The sequence below is a fragment of the Molossus molossus genome, unplaced genomic scaffold, assembly GCF_014108415.1.
Source record: "Molossus molossus isolate mMolMol1 unplaced genomic scaffold, mMolMol1.p scaffold_m16_p_1, whole genome shotgun sequence".
NCBI lineage: Eukaryota > Metazoa > Chordata > Mammalia > Chiroptera > Molossidae > Molossus > Molossus molossus.
Window position 1 is genome coordinate 95,533,599 of NW_023425344.1, and position 15,209 is coordinate 95,548,807.

Here is a 15,209-nt window from a genome sequence, read left to right on the forward strand (position 1 = left end):
GGGATCAAGGCCGCAACCTGGCCACTCCTTGGTGCACAGGACAGTGCCCTGCTAACTGAGCCACACTGGGGTAGATATGCTCTTAAATAGCTTATAAACTGGGCTGACCACAATCTGCTGGTAGTTTTATAAAACCTATTGGTGTTGAGGAATGTGGTACCTCAAGTCCTGAGGGAGATTTGGCTACAGCAAGAATCAGAAACAATCCAGCCCTTTGCCACTTGGAATAAACTGTATTTACAGAGCACTTTGTAAACTGTAATTGGTCATATGAATATAGATTGGTTTTATATATATATGCACATATGTGTATGTAAATATATGCATCTGTATGTATGTGTACACACATGCACATTGAGTAGTCTTTTGAAGTTCATGGTGGTGGGCTAAGGTCTGGGAGGAATGACCCTGAGGTTCCATGCGGAGGGCACTGAGATTGGCTGCATTCGCTCAGTCGTATGATTCTGAGACACAAGTGTGCAGTGATGCTTTCTTCCTCCAGGCATCAGAGGCACCCATCCATTAGCCTCTCTCAGCCTGCACGTCTCACACGCAGATGAGAGATTTGCCTAAAAATCCCTGTCAGAACCATTCGGAGTTTGGGGGGTGGGGGGGGGTGGGGATGCTAAAGCTGATGGATTAATTCCCTCTCCTCTCCTACTTCTGGAATTCTGAGTGTGGTTCTGAGGTGTAGTCTCAGACAAATTCTTCCTTATAAAAATATCTGCAGCCTGAATAGTTATGACATGCCCTTATTTCAAGTAGCGGTGTCTTTCTTGGTTTATATAGCCACATTTGTCTCTCAACAGAGTAAAGAAAACAAGGTATTTTTTCTTGGCTTTTTTCCTGACCCACCCACCTTCTTTAATGGCCTTTGGAACACTGGGTGGATTTTCTTCCTCTTAAACCTGTTATCATCTTTCTAAGTGGCATCCTAATTGGGGGTCTACAGCAGATTCCTCTGAGGGCATGAGGAATGTTACTGTTTATGCGCAAAGAACAATAAAACATCAGAAAACCCCAGATTGACTCGTTTAATATTTCTGCCTCTGAAATACATCCATTGTATGTCGTGTTAGTATATCCATATCATGGTAAATGCTTCTTATGAAACCTGCAGCTTCTTCAAATGAGAACAATAACTCGGGGAGACTTACTGAATTGGTAAATCAGCTTCATTGACAAGGATGTCAATTACTGACTGGCAAGGGCTGCCTGTCCTTTCTGTTTATGATCAGTAAAAGTGAAGAGCTTCTGTGTGCATGCTCCTGCTTATTTACCCACTCAGAACCTCAGTTTTCTCGGGCCTGCCTGGGTAGCTCAGTTGGTTAGAGTGTTGTCCCGATATGCCAAGGTTGCGGGTTTGATCTCTGGTGAGGGCACATACAAGAAACCAATGAAGGCATAAATAATTGGAACAACGAATTGATGTTTCTCTCTTTCTAATATCAATGAAAGAAAACATCAGTTTTCTCATCTGTCTACTGATAGAAGGGCTTTCTTCTCAGCAGGGGCTAATACTACTGATGATATTCTAACTTAAGGAAGATAGGGGGTGTTTAAGAGAAATCCCTACCTACCCATGGGTGGCCACTACAGTTGATTCTTGGCCCTAGCTACACATTAGAATAATTTTGGGGACATTTTAGAGGGGGGAAATTACACATGGATACTCCAAACCAAGTTAGAATTGCTGCAGGGGAGGCCTGGGTATAGGTTCAGCCACTGATGGAGAACCACTAATTTAGGAAAAAGCACGTAAAGAATTTCAGGTGACAGAGACTTCGGTGAGCCCCAACCCCTGTCCCTTAGTACTTGTGCAGTGGGCCCTCTCCTCACTAGTGGGTCTTAGTTTCCTCATCTTGAGTGATGAAAACCATAAAGGCTGATGCTAACCTAGGCCACTGTAGAAAGCATTTTTCATGTACTACATTGTAGTTAATTCTCCCAAGAAACTTTGTGAAGCAGTATCCCTCCATTCACTGAAAAGGAAAGTAAGACAGTGAAAGATCAAGTAACTTGTCCGAGGTCCAAAGAAGCCGTGGGAACTAGCTTTGAACTCTTTATTTAACTCCAGACTCTGCCCTCTGAACCATTATGCTATTGTATTGCTTCCCAAGGTTGTCAAATGATTCACTAAAGCGCCCTGTGCCCTGTCCCTCACTGTGTTGGCAGAGACCATGTAGGGTTGGGAGGGCCATTCATTGGACAAAGATTACTTAGGCATGTGTTAAAATGTGCATGCAAAGTAATGATCAAATAGTACAGAAGAGCTTTTGAAAGAGGGTTGGCTTAGCTGGGTTCTCCCCACCCCCAAAGCCTCAGGCACACCCCCCTGGGGCAAGCTCACTTAGATGTTGGTTCTTAACATTAACTAAGCTGACTCTTTGGGCTGATGTGATCCCAGAGAGAGTTTATGTCCAGCAGACAATAGTTAAGTGTTTGCTATCACTCTGTGAGCCTGCGTTTCATTCTCCCAGGGCCCAGTGCATGCAGCTAGTTTCCCAGAGAGCCCTTCTTAGATGATGGTATAACTGCAGGGTTATAGCAGGTCTTTCTGTATAGAGTTAGGTGTGCCCTTGCCTGGTGGGAAGTGGGTTTCAGTGGTTACTGTAGACACAGAATGATCAAATTTCCATCAGGCAGTGCTGGGGACTGACTCCATCTGCATGGGTCTATCTTTTTATTTTTATTGATTTCTTTTTAGAGAGAGAGATAGGAACATCAATTGACTGCCTTCTGTATCCCCCGCCCCCTTACTGGGGAGCCAGTCTGCAACCCAGGCTTGTACCCTGACTGGGAATTGAACCTTCGACCTCTCGGTGCATGGGATGAAGCTCAACCAACCGAGCCACACTGGTGGGGCTGCATGCATCTGGTGTGCCCCTTCCATTTGTGCGCCCTCAGACTTGTCATTGAAGCGGTAACTTACCCATTTGTAGACAAGAACACAAATGACTTGGCGTCTTTTTGAGGTTAGCATTTTGGTGTGTTTCTGGGGAGAAGAAAACTTGTAGGAGGGATGCGAGCAATAGCAAAATAACTTCCAATGGTTTATTTTATTTTTTGAACATGAGTCGTGGGTGTCAGTGTGGTGGGGGAGGACAGCTGTGGCGTGCCTCCTTGTGTCAGCATGTTACATGTTATCAGAGAAATTGACAGGTTATACATTAACATATTATGTAGGTTAACCTGGGTTGCAACTTTTGTCCTTCTGACTGACCACTTTCAGGATTGGCTACTCAGGTCACCATAGGTGCTGTTCCCTGAGCTCACCAACTGGCCTCCCAGTTATCATTTGCTTCCTGTATTCATTTACATGTAAGGAACTAGCACATGCAACCTTTGTACATGATATACTAAGAAACCATACGGCTGGCTGTGGACAATCAGGCCTCACCTCAGGTGCTACTCAGGGATGCTGACGTTGGCTACTCAGTTCAAACCCACCCCCACAGCCACCGCCTGTCCCCATGCCAGGCGTCTGCCCTGCTCTTGTCATAGCATTTATCGTGCTCTGAAATTACCTCGTGATTTCGTTTGCTTGTGTATCATTTGCCCCCACCCCAGACCAGATGCTTCTCAGCACAGGGATGGTGTCCACATATGCTTTGTGCTCACAGGGGACCCAGCACGTGTGTCCTTGAGTGAGTGTAGTGACATTAGAGAGTTGGTGGTGAGCCCGGAACTTGGTGACTTTCTGTGAGTTCTTACTCAAGTGATGGCCTTAACCACGAATGACACTTTTAGCCTGAGCGCCCCCTCCCCCATCTGCCATCAAGGTGTTTATAGTCTGTTAACCCAGTGGTCTTTTTTCTTTTTTAGTCCTCACCTGAGGATATTTTCCCATTGATTCTTTTAGATAGAGTGGGAGAAAGGGAGAGAGAAAGAGAGAAACAAACATCCGTGTGAGAGAGACACATCGATTGCTTGCCTCCTGCACGACCGGTCTGGGGCTGGGGATTGAACCCGAAACCGAGGTACCTGCCCTTAACTGGAAATCAAACCCTCAACTCTCTGGTCCATGGGCTTACTTTGTAACCGCTGAGCCAAACTGGCCAGGGCTTCTTTTCTTTTTTTAAAATTGATTTTTAGAGAGAGAGGAGGGGAGAAGGAGAGAGAGACATCCGTGTTTCCCTCTCACATTGATCAGCTGCCTCCTGCACGCCCCCTACTGGGATCCAGCCCACAACCTGGGCCTGACCAGAAATCGAACTGGCAACCTTTCAGTGCACTGGACGATGCTCAACCAACTGAGCCACACCGGCTGGGGCCCGGTGGTCTTCAAATGCCTGCTTACTTACCCCTTTAACATAGTGAACATGTCCCTATCCTCACATACACATTTACATTGACATCTAAGTTGATATCTAAATACATCTAAGTATAAAAAGTTTTGTTTTTTTTGTATTGAATATGTGTCTAAGATGAAATGAAACACAAGTACTTTTTGGAAAATCTTGTCAGAACTCTGTGCTTGTGTTTCCTAGTCTCTGTGATGTTGGGAAGAAGAGGAAAAGGCAGAGCTGGGACGGTGGTGTGAGAGGTGGGAAGCAGCTCTCCTCATGGGTTAAAGGGCTGCAGAGAAGAAGAAACTGAGGGTCTGGGAAGAACTGAGGTAGGGGCAGGTGATTATAGGACCACAGAGGTGCTTGGGATGTGCTGTGACTTTTAAAAAGGAGGGGAGCCTTAGCTGGGTGGCTCAGTTTGTTGGAGTGTTGGACCATACACCAGAGGGTTGTGGGTTCAGTTCCCAACTGGGGCACATACCTAGGCTGCAGATTCGACCCCAGTTGGGGCACGTGAGGAGGCAACCGATTGATGTTTTCTCACAGCTCTCTTTCTCCCTCCTTTTCTCTCTCTCAAAAAAACAAAAAACAAAAACAAAACCTCAATACAAACATATCCTTGGGTGAGGATTAAAAAATATATATAGGTATATGAAATGTTAAGCTATTTAAAAAATAAAAAAGAGAGGGAGGGATGATGGGAGACTAAGACTCAGAGGTTTAGTCAAATGACTTTTCGTTTGCCCTGGCTGGGTCTGCTCAGCAGTTAGAGCGACCCAAAGGGTCTCGGGTTTGATTCCTGGTCAAAGGCACATACCTGGGTTACAGGTTCAATCCCCAGCCCCCGTCAGGGTCATGCGGGAGGCAACCAATCCATGTATCTCTCTCAGCAATGTTTCTCTCTTTCTGTTCCTTCCATTCTATCTAAAAAGTAATGGAAAAATATCCTCGGGTGAGGATCAACAATAAATAAATAAATGAATAAAAATTTTTTTTAAAAAAAGCTTTTTTTGTGTTCCCTGCTCTATTTGAGACCCAGGAGCGCCTGGGCCCAGGGACGGCCGCAGCCGCCTTTGGTGGCCCCCCTGCAGCTCCTTTGAATCTTATGCAAGAAGCCAAAGGAATAGGAATCATAATTTGTTTTGCCAAATAAAGGACTGATGGTTTATTTGGATTTGAGATTCAACCTGATTTTTCAGCTTAAGATATTTACTCTGCCATGTCTTTGTTTTTTTTCCCCCTGCCAAAGCGTTTACTGCCAGAGGAGATTTGAAGATTTCTGTGTATGATTAGTGGGTAGTTGAACTAATCTCCAATTTGATAAATCAGTTAATATCTGTCTCCTCTTCCTTGGCATGAGTCCAGCGGTAGTATTCCATACATGTGCACAGCTCAGAGATTTTGTGTGTGTGTGTGTGTGTGTGTATGCATGCTGTCTCTGCATGTTTGGGTGCTCTTGGGAGCAGTAGCTTGATGGGGACATCAGATAAGACCAGGGAAAAACCAATGGCCTCGGGGAAGGATTAGTAGAGTATTGTTTTGGGGTACAAAAATGAGAACACTTCCCTCATGTGTCACCTGCAGCTGCCACAATACATACAGCAGGGTGTATCTTGTGTCCCCATTGTTTTTTGGGAGCCCATCACTTTTCTCTGCTTGCCCCTTGGGACTCACGAAAGCTCATTGGTACTTCTTTTCTCCACTCCTGTGCTCACGTGGGGCAAGGACATTCTAGGCTTCTGTTTGTTCCTGGCCACTGGGATCTGAGAAATCCTAGCCCAGAGACTTTGTAGCTTCAGAATGTGTCCTGGCCTCCTGCTGACCTTTTTCCCTCCTCCTCACTTTGCATGGAGGTCACTGATGGTCTCAGACCATGAAAGAAACAGCCCCTCTGTGTTGTGCTTGCTTCCTCCTTGCCCCTAGCCTGCAGGTCCAGGGGGCAGATCCTAGAGTAGCATGGCGGATGTTTGGATACCTGACTTCAGTTTGGTCACCACGCTGAGGGTGGGACTGTGTGGGGGCACATCCAGCTTAAGAGGAGGCATCTTCCTTCAGCCTGTGCTTGGCAGTGGCCTGGTGGCTTTCCCTCCCCTCCTTACCTGGCACTTATCTATTAGAGAGAGACAGAGCCCCTGTCTAAATCTGGTGGCTGCCTAGGTTTGCAGTGCAACCTGAATAGCTTTGCCTGCACCCTTGTGGCTGGTGCCTGGGAAGCAGTACTGCATGGCTGATGAGGAGAGCTGGGCCGACCGTGGCAGCCAGTGAGCTCTGAGCAGCACTGCTGGGCTGGGAGTGGACAGATGGCCAGTCTCTTGCTCCCAGTGGGCAGCCCCTGGCTCATGTGCACTCATTACCAGGATGCTGGAGTTGCCTGAGAGTCTCGGGCAAGACGCCAGACAAGGAAATACTGTGGGTTAAAGGTCCAGAGCAGGGCTCTTTAGGCTGCTTTCTTAAAACACAGTGAAAAATATTTCTCCTTGGTGTTTGTCTTATTGAGATTCTGAAGAACATGGGACATAGCTAAGCAGCAAAGCCAGGAGGAGATTCACAAGGCAAGACCTCTTGGGTTTCCTGGGGCTCTGCCGGGGCTTAGTGACCTGGAGCATCTGGGACTCTGTTACCTGCCTTTTTTATATTTATTGATTTGAGAGAGAGAGAGAAAGAGAAACATTGATTTGTTGTTCCACTTATTTATGCATTCATTGGTTGATTCTTATATGGGCCCTGATTGGAGATTGAACCCACAACCTTGGTGTCTCGGGACGATGCTCTAACCAACTGCGTTACCTGGCCAGGCTCTGACCTGCCATTTTGTAAGCAGGGCCCTGGCATCAGTCAAAACTTGGCAGAAAAGGGCAGGAGAATCTCAGGGACAGAGGAATTTATCTGTCATCCCCTATGGGGATAGGGCAGCATTCTGGGTCCCTGACCTACTTTCATTTGATAAAGTCTTAATTTTTAAAATTGTCTTCTTTAAAATCATTTTTAGGAAGGTCACCCAGACCTGCCATGTGGAGACTGGGAAACTGATGATTACTTCTCTCTGCATTTCAGCTATAGAACCCCCGCGCGGCCCCCCCCCCCCCCCCCCCCCCCCGCCACCTGCCACCTCTCAATTTACATATTGTATTTGGAAACACCTCTCCTGCTGTTGACTTCATCCTACTTGGCGTTGGGGGGTGTCTTTCGTACACACCAGGTTCCGGGCAGACTTTGAAGCCCCACGGTATCAGGCTGGGAATTAAGGTCTCTGTCTCTCATCACCTGAAAACAAAATGGAGCTGCAAGGTGTGACTAAAGGGCTCTGGCCACTAGGGGGCGCTAGTCCCACTGGATTATATAATGCCCAGAGCTTTAAGGTGGGAATGAAATAGGAATTTCTGTGGCATTTATAAAAGTTTGTTGTGGGGCACAGGACTTGTTCATCTTTGAGCACTGCTTTATCCGTGGCACTTTTCTTTGTTGCTCTTCCCAGCCTGTGGGCCGAAGCTGACCAACTCCCCGACAGTGATTGTCATGGTGGGCCTCCCAGCCCGGGGTAAGACCTACATCTCCAAGAAGCTGACTCGCTACCTCAATTGGATTGGCGTCCCCACGAAAGGTGAGGCCATGTCCAAGGTTGATAGTCACACTGTGCTGCAACCCTGCTTACCAAGCCACCCCCTGGCCCCCATCTTCAGCTGCTGGGACTCACCGTGCAGGACCACTCTTGGCCTGGTCTGTCCTGTAGTGGGGTGGAGGGGACCTTTTTTGACTGTGTCACCCACTGTGCTGTTTATGCACCCTTACTTTGTGTTGGGATCTTTTCTGACTGGCCGCTCTGTTATTCCTGCTGCCCTGAAACCTGTCTAGCTCAGCCCTTGCCTCCTTTAGGAAGCCTTCTCTGGCCACCGCAGTCTATGTTACCTTTAATTTCCCATGGTACTTTGTTGTGACAGTCTGCCACTGACTGCCATAAAGTGCTCTGTACCATTGACCATATATATATGTGTGTATGTGTGTGTGTGTGTGTGTGTGTGTATTTTTTTTTTATCACCTGAGGACATTTTTGCATTTATCTTCAGATAGAGCAGGAGGGAGAGAGGGAGGAAGAGAGGGAGAGAAACATCGACGTGAGAGAGAGACATCGACTGGTTGCCACCCACACGACCCCAACCAGGGCCGGGGATAAACTGCAACTGAGGTACGTGCCCTTAGCGGGAACTGAACCTGGACTCTCTGGTCCACTGGCTGATGCTCTAACCACTGGGAAAACTGGCCAGGGCCCATTGACTATATTTTGATGACTCTTTACCTTGTCTTCTCAACTGTATGGGAAATGAATTAAGGATGGGGACTAATGTTTACATTTGCTGTCCACCACTGGGCCCAGCACAGTGCCTCCCACAGAAAGTGCCCGGCAAACATTCCGTGCTTCCCGTGGGTGCGGGCTGCTGTGTCCGCAGACGAATGTCTGATTTGGACCTGGCAGTGGTGTGCGAGCCCGCTCTCTCCTAGCACCATCGGTGGAAATCGTTACCTTTTTTCGTTAGATGTGTGACTGCTACCTGTTCTCACAGTCAGCCTCCAGTTCCTGACCTCGGGAGGCGGTCCTGGAGACTGGGCTGTAGGAGACAGTCTGCGGGAAAGCAGGCGGCCCTGAGCCTTGTTTGGTCTGGGGGAAACCGGGCTGCTTTTTAGTTCCGTGACTGCACAGGACGAGGAGATCCACTGTCTGGTCTCCATGTCTTATCAGGATCTATTCAAGTCGGGGGTGTGTGTGTGTGTGTTGGCTAGGTTTCCTTTTTTGGAGAGTATTTCCAGCTGTGAGTGGCCCCTCTTCCTGGGGGCCGGCTGAGTGTCCTCTCTCCTGTCCGCAGTGTTCAACGTTGGGGAGTACCGCCGGGAGGCCGTGAAGCAGTACAGCTCCTACAACTTCTTCCGCCCCGACAATGAGGAGGCCATGCGAGTCCGAAAGTAAGGCCCGCGCTGCTGCAGGAGGCCTTGGGTTTGGTTTGCTTTGCTTTTGAAAGCCAGGCTCTGTGAGAGAAAGAGGAAGCCGGCCTGGCCTTCCGTGTGGCTCTCTGCAGGGGGCCTTCAGATCTGGCCCCAGGGCTGTGTGTGTGAAGAGGAGTTTCCTAGTCACCTGGGGCTTGCTGCTTTTATCTGCTCCAGATGGTCTAATTCAGCTGATGGGACACAGATCAACAACAATGTTTCATTATTAAGAATGAGCAAAATCATATTTGTGGAAAATCAGCTGTTTACACTGAAAAGGGTTTCTTGCTTTTAAGCCCAAGGTGATCATGAAACCCAAGTGCAGTGGTATTCAACCCTGGCTACACTTCAGAATCACCTGGGAGCTTGGAAAGATCCCAGTGCCAGGCCCACCCCAGACCAGTTTAGTGAGAATCTATGGGCAAGAACTGGGCATAGGTTTCTTAAAACTCCCGGGGAATTTCATTATTTATTTATTTATTTATTTATTTATTTATTTATTTATTTTTATCCTCACCAGAGGACATTTTTGCATTTATCTTCAGATAGAGCGGGAGGGAGAGAAGGAGGAAAGGAGAGAGAGAGAGAGAAACATCGATGTGAGAGAGACACATCAAGTGGTTGCACCCACACGACCCCACCCGGGGCTGGGGACAAACTGCAACCGACATACATGCCCTTAGCGGGAACCGAACCTGGAGCTCTCTGGTCCACGGGCCGACGCTCTAACCCCTGAGCCAAACCAGCCAGGGCCTCCCGGGGAATTTCAGTGGGCAGGCAGCAGGAGCACCAGTTCCGGAAGGTCACTGCAGCCCTCTGTGCAGCTTGATGGGTGTCTCTGGGCCTATGGGGTCTGCGCCTGGCAGCCCTGGCCAGCCTGAGTAAGTGTAGCAGCGGAGTCCCGTCACTTGCTCTGAGGGGCCAGCTCTGATGCATGTTCTCTTTCTCTGTGTTGCAGGCAGTGTGCCTTCGCTGCCTTGAGAGACGTCAAAAGTTACCTGACGAAGGAAGGGGGCCAGATTTCGGTAAGTCTGGGGAACATGCTGGCTCTGTCTCCAGCCCTGTTGTGAGATGGTGCCCTGGAGAGTGAAATGTGGACACCGGCCCGAGCAGTACCAAAGCCATTGTGGGAACACCTCACCTCAAATAGGGATGAGTGCCTCTGTCCTGACGGTTGAGGGAAGCAGGAAGCAGGTGGCTAGAATAGCACAGGGACCCAGGAAGGTGGTCATCAGGGTGGACTTGGGGGCACAGCCTGCTGTTGTGTTCTTCTCACCCCTCATCTCTGTGCCCTCGGCACTGCCCTCCAGGGCAGGTTGGACCTGGAATGGCTGCAGCCCGGAGCCAGTGCGCCTTCCCTAGGTACCTTCTTCCGAATGTAACTGTTGCTCGTTTGCTTTAAGGATTGTGCCCACCCCTCCCCTTCTGTCCCTGAGAGCTGGAGGTGGTGGACGGGGGCTGTCTGCAGGGCACAGTTGCTCCTAGAGCCACAGTTTTTGGTTTCTACCTAGAAGTGAGAGGCCTGATCTACTTGGAGATTGGGTAAATACCGTTAGACTCAAACTTGGGTTCTCTTCACGGTCATTCTTTCTCTCTACCAGGTTTTCGATGCCACCAATACCACTAGAGAGAGGAGACACATGATTCTTCATTTTGCCAAAGAAAATGACTTCAAGGTGAGCCACACTTCTGGTCTTGCCCTGGAGTGCTCAGGATAAAGGAAAACCCTCAGGAATCAGCTGATTTATACTTAGTCCTTCAGCTCCTGCTGCCCTGGTTTTGCTACATACAGATAGGGCCTTCCTGGTGCCGGCTCTTAGGGTTATTGTGAGTGGGGAGAGGGAGGCATCTCTCTGTTGGGCTAGGACTTGGGGTTGAGAGAGTGGTTCTTTTTTTATGGTGATAACATCACAGTGATATCCAAGTTGGTCCTTTGTGTTACCACCACATTTATTGTCTCCTAACGTTTCTGTCTCTTCTTCCCAGGTGTTTTTTATCGAGTCGGTGTGCGATGATCCTACAGTTGTGGCCTCCAATATAATGGTAAGCCACTGCAGGGCTCCCCCTAGTGGCGCAGTCCGAGAAAGGCAGGGCACCGGGAATGGGGTCAGGCCCAGAGAAGTAACTAGGCTCAGAGGACAGGCGGGCTCTCTCAGCTTGCTGTTGATTTTGTCTGGGAGGTGGGATCTGGGGAGGTCAGAAGTGCAGAGTGATATTTCACTTAGAAGCATGTTTTGTGACCTGGCCTGGCTTTATCCGGGTCCTTTCAGACAGTCGGCAGAAAGCGTTCTGTGTGGGACGTGAGAGGTAACAGTTTGGGAACAGTTTCTGTGGGTGGCAGCGGCTTGGTGGCAGAGTGGTGATGGGGTTGCTTGGGGCAAGGGGCAGCTCACCCCTCCAGATGGGAAAGGAGACAGCAGGGTCTTTTACTATTAAGGGCCCTGGCAGGTAAGAATGATTATGTATTGACAGTCATAGGACGCAGTAGACTAAAGGCAGAATTCCCAAGTTCGGCAAGCATAGGGGTGGTCAAACTATCTTCCTACTGGTGCATCTCCAGCATACCCTCTTCCTCTCCCTGTGCCAAGGGGAGGTTGCCTGGATATAAACTGAGGGTGATTGGCAGCTTAATGTGATTAATGCTTCAATTGTATCACTTGATAACTATATCATAAATAGAAACAGTTACTGTGAAGACTTTACCACAAGTCACCTTCTCACATTGTAGATACTTTTCTCTCCAGCTTAAATACATCAGAATAAGACGCAGGTATAAAGAGAAACAGGTCTGCTACTTCTGCAGGGAACCTGTGGTATTGCTACACAGACGTGTGCATCTCTAAGGGGATGCTGAGTGCTCATTAGCTCCTGGTGTTGAGGCTGTTCTCCTAGGCGGTAGGAGTATTTACAAGCATTTCTAAGGAATGAGTTCATATTTCAGGACGGGCTTTTCAGATTGTGGAAAATCAGTCCAGTTAGGTTTCAGCGGAAGAGGTTCAAAGGGCAAGGAAACAGAAGTTGTTGTACTCTAAACAAAGGGTTTTGCTGTATTTCTTTGGTTTGGTTCTGCTAGTTCCACAGAGCAGCTGCAACATCACCGTTCCCCGTGCGCAGTCACATGGCTTGGCCGGGAGTCACCTGCCCCCACCCCGTGTTCAGAAGAAGCCTCTTTCTCTGATTAAGCCTCAAAGCGACTTTGCAGCTTAGCTGTGCTCTCTGTGTGGGTGGTTGTGCTGGGAGAAGGGTTTGTTTTTAAGGGATCAGTTCCGTGGCCTTCAGCATAGTCACATAACTGTGCAGCCACCAGCACCATCAAGCTCTAGAACTGTATCAACTTCCCGGATTGAAGCTCTGCACCATGAAACACTCCCCGTGGAACTTGGATTTTTATTTTATTTTTAAAATATTTTGTTCTTTATTGATTTGAGAGAGAGAGGAAGGGAGAGGGAGAGAAAGAGAGAAACATCAATGAGAGGGAACATGGACTGGCCACCTCCTGCAAACCCCCCACTGGGGGTTTGGCCCACAACCTGGGCATGTGCCCTGACCGGGAAGGGACCAGCGACCTCTTGGTGCCGGGGCTGCATTCAGCCACTGAGCCACACCAGCCAGGCCTTTCCTTTTACTCTTAAACACTGGATCAGGTCATCGTTATTCTGAGTCTGTCTGTGCTTTCCCCGTTGGCCAGCCCAAATCCTGCTTCAGCTAAGCAGAAAGCTTCCAGCGTGATTCATCAGCTGCTTCTTTGTGGTGTTACAGGAAGTGAAAATCTCCAGCCCGGATTACAAAGACTGCAACTCAGCAGAGGCTATGGAAGACTTCATGAAGAGAATCAACTGCTATGAAGCCAGCTATCAGCCCCTCGACCCCGACAAATATGACAGGTAGTTCCTAAGAGGCGATCATCTCTGAATCACCTGCTTTAGGGCTTTTGATGTTTCCTTGGAGTTTCCACAATGCATTTGCTCCTGGATACTTTCAGAAACTCTCTTTTAAAATATCTTTTGAAATAAATCCTCCATTACACGTTCACTGAATATTTGTGCCCAGTCTTGCTGGGGCCCTTTGGTGTTGCCTTTATTTTCTTCCCTTCTTTCCCCCTCTTCTGGGAGACCAGCCCACCCCCAGACCACACACTCTGCTGCACGAATCACAAACTCACACTCTGCCTCTTAGATCGAGTAGATTTGGTCTGTGCTCTCGAGTGTACAGCCAGATGTTGTGGTTCTGTTGGGCTGATCTCTGCCGCTGGCCCGAGCCGGGTGAGTGGGCCGGGCTGGCAGTGCTGTGCTGATGGGGAGCAGGATTCTGATCGGCGGTTGCCTTCCTGTGCAGGGACCTGTCCCTGATCAAGGTGATCGACGTGGGCCGGCGGTTCTTGGTGAACAGGGTGCAGGACCACATTCAGAGCCGGATTGTGTACTACCTGATGAACATCCACGTGCAGCCCCGCACCATCTACCTGTGTCGGCACGGCGAGAGCGAGCACAACCTCCAGGGGAAGATCGGAGGGGACTCGGGCCTGTCCAGCAGGGGCAGGAAGGTAGGGAAGCAGGGGAAAGGCAAGGGGCTAAGGGGTGGGGTGTGTGTGTGTTTGTACGTCCGTATGTATGTATGTATATGTGTGTGTATCTATGTATGTGTGTCTCTGTATGTGTCTGTGTCCCTATGTGTATATGTCTATGTGTGCTCCTTTCCCTGTGTGCGTGTGTGTGTGTCTCTGTGTCTGTGTGTGTCTGTGTGTCTCTGTTTCTGTTGCGTGTCTGTGTGTGTGTACCTGTTTGTCTGTGTGATGGAAGGGAATGCCTCCAGGCTGTGAGGAGGGCGTGTGTGGGATGGCTCCTCAGCTGCTCTCCGTCTCCTCCGCACCACTCTAATGACAGCAGAGTGACTGTTCCCAGTGTGGAGTGGGAACAGCCCTGCACTGCTGCTCCAGGGGACACAGGAGCCTGGAGTCCAGTATGTGTCCCTCTTGTTTTTTGCCCTCCCAGTTTGCCAATGCCCTGAGCAAATTTGTGGAGGAACAGAACCTGAAGGACCTCAAGGTGTGGACCAGCCAGCTGAAGAGTACCATCCAGACGGCAGAGGCCCTTCAGCTCCCCTACGAACAGTGGAAGGCGCTCAATGAAATCGATGCTGTGAGTGCTGGGTCTGGTCTGGCTGTGGCCTGGGGGCGGGGGGAGAGGGCAAGATGCCTCTTCCCGTCGAATCTGCTGGGAATCCCGAGAGCCCTTTCAGACCACATGTGCTGTGTTGACCAACTCAAGGTGGCCCTTGGAGCATGTTCCCTCAAGTGACCTCTGGGTGTGTTCTCCAGGGTGTCTGTGAGGAGATGACCTATGAGGAGATCAAGGACACCTACCCCGAGGAGTACGCTGTGCGCGAGCAGGACAAATACTACTACCGGTACCCCACTGGGGAGGTACGTGTGCTGGCGCTGCTCCCCCTTCCACCTAGGGTCACTGTCCATGTGGCGAGTGGTGGTCAGGGCGGCTGCCCTGTGCGGTGCGTGGAGGAGCTCCGGGCAATGCAGAGGCCGGGGTGCTGGGCCAGGCCACGAGCAGGTGGCTGGGCACCCCGACGGGCAGTTACTGGAACCGACTGTGCACAGCAAGCCACGTGCTGTTCTGGTGCCCGTTCCTGACACTTTCATCTTTGAATCGGGTCTTCCTAAACTGAACCTTGTAAACAGCTCCAAGAAGGCTACAGTTGTATTTTCTTGTACACACTAGTGAGAGAGGTGTGTTTTTCTAATGACGTGTGTACGTGAGAGAAAGAATAACCGTCGTGGGTGATTCGTAGCCGCTCTGAGGGTTCTCCCCGTGACTGCAGGTGAGGTGGCCGATGTGCCATCTCAGGTTCCTTGTGCTGAATTGACACTGATGGGGCCAGTCCCCAGCGGCCGTGTGTAATGCCCTGTGGCTGAGTGAGCAGCTGCTCAGA

The 15,209-nt window shown here is 49.5% G+C and overlaps 1 protein-coding gene across 5 annotated transcripts in view; it reads left to right on the top strand.

The window, feature by feature from the left end:
• PFKFB3 (6-phosphofructo-2-kinase/fructose-2,6-biphosphatase 3) overlaps positions 1–15,209 on the top strand; it is an 87,281-nt gene that overhangs the window by 59,424 nt on the left and 12,648 nt on the right. For all 5 annotated transcript variants that reach the window (XM_036241779.1, XM_036241771.1, XM_036241763.1 and 2 more), the window contains exons 2-10: positions 7,765–7,890; positions 9,149–9,245; positions 10,225–10,291; positions 10,868–10,942; positions 11,253–11,309; positions 13,026–13,150; positions 13,602–13,809; positions 14,258–14,404; positions 14,584–14,688. In XM_036241779.1, coding sequence (XP_036097672.1) covers positions 7,765–7,890; positions 9,149–9,245; positions 10,225–10,291; positions 10,868–10,942; positions 11,253–11,309; positions 13,026–13,150; positions 13,602–13,809; positions 14,258–14,404; positions 14,584–14,688 — 1,007 coding nt within the window. The remainder of the gene's footprint in view (positions 1–7,764; positions 7,891–9,148; positions 9,246–10,224; positions 10,292–10,867; positions 10,943–11,252; positions 11,310–13,025; positions 13,151–13,601; positions 13,810–14,257; positions 14,405–14,583; positions 14,689–15,209) is intronic.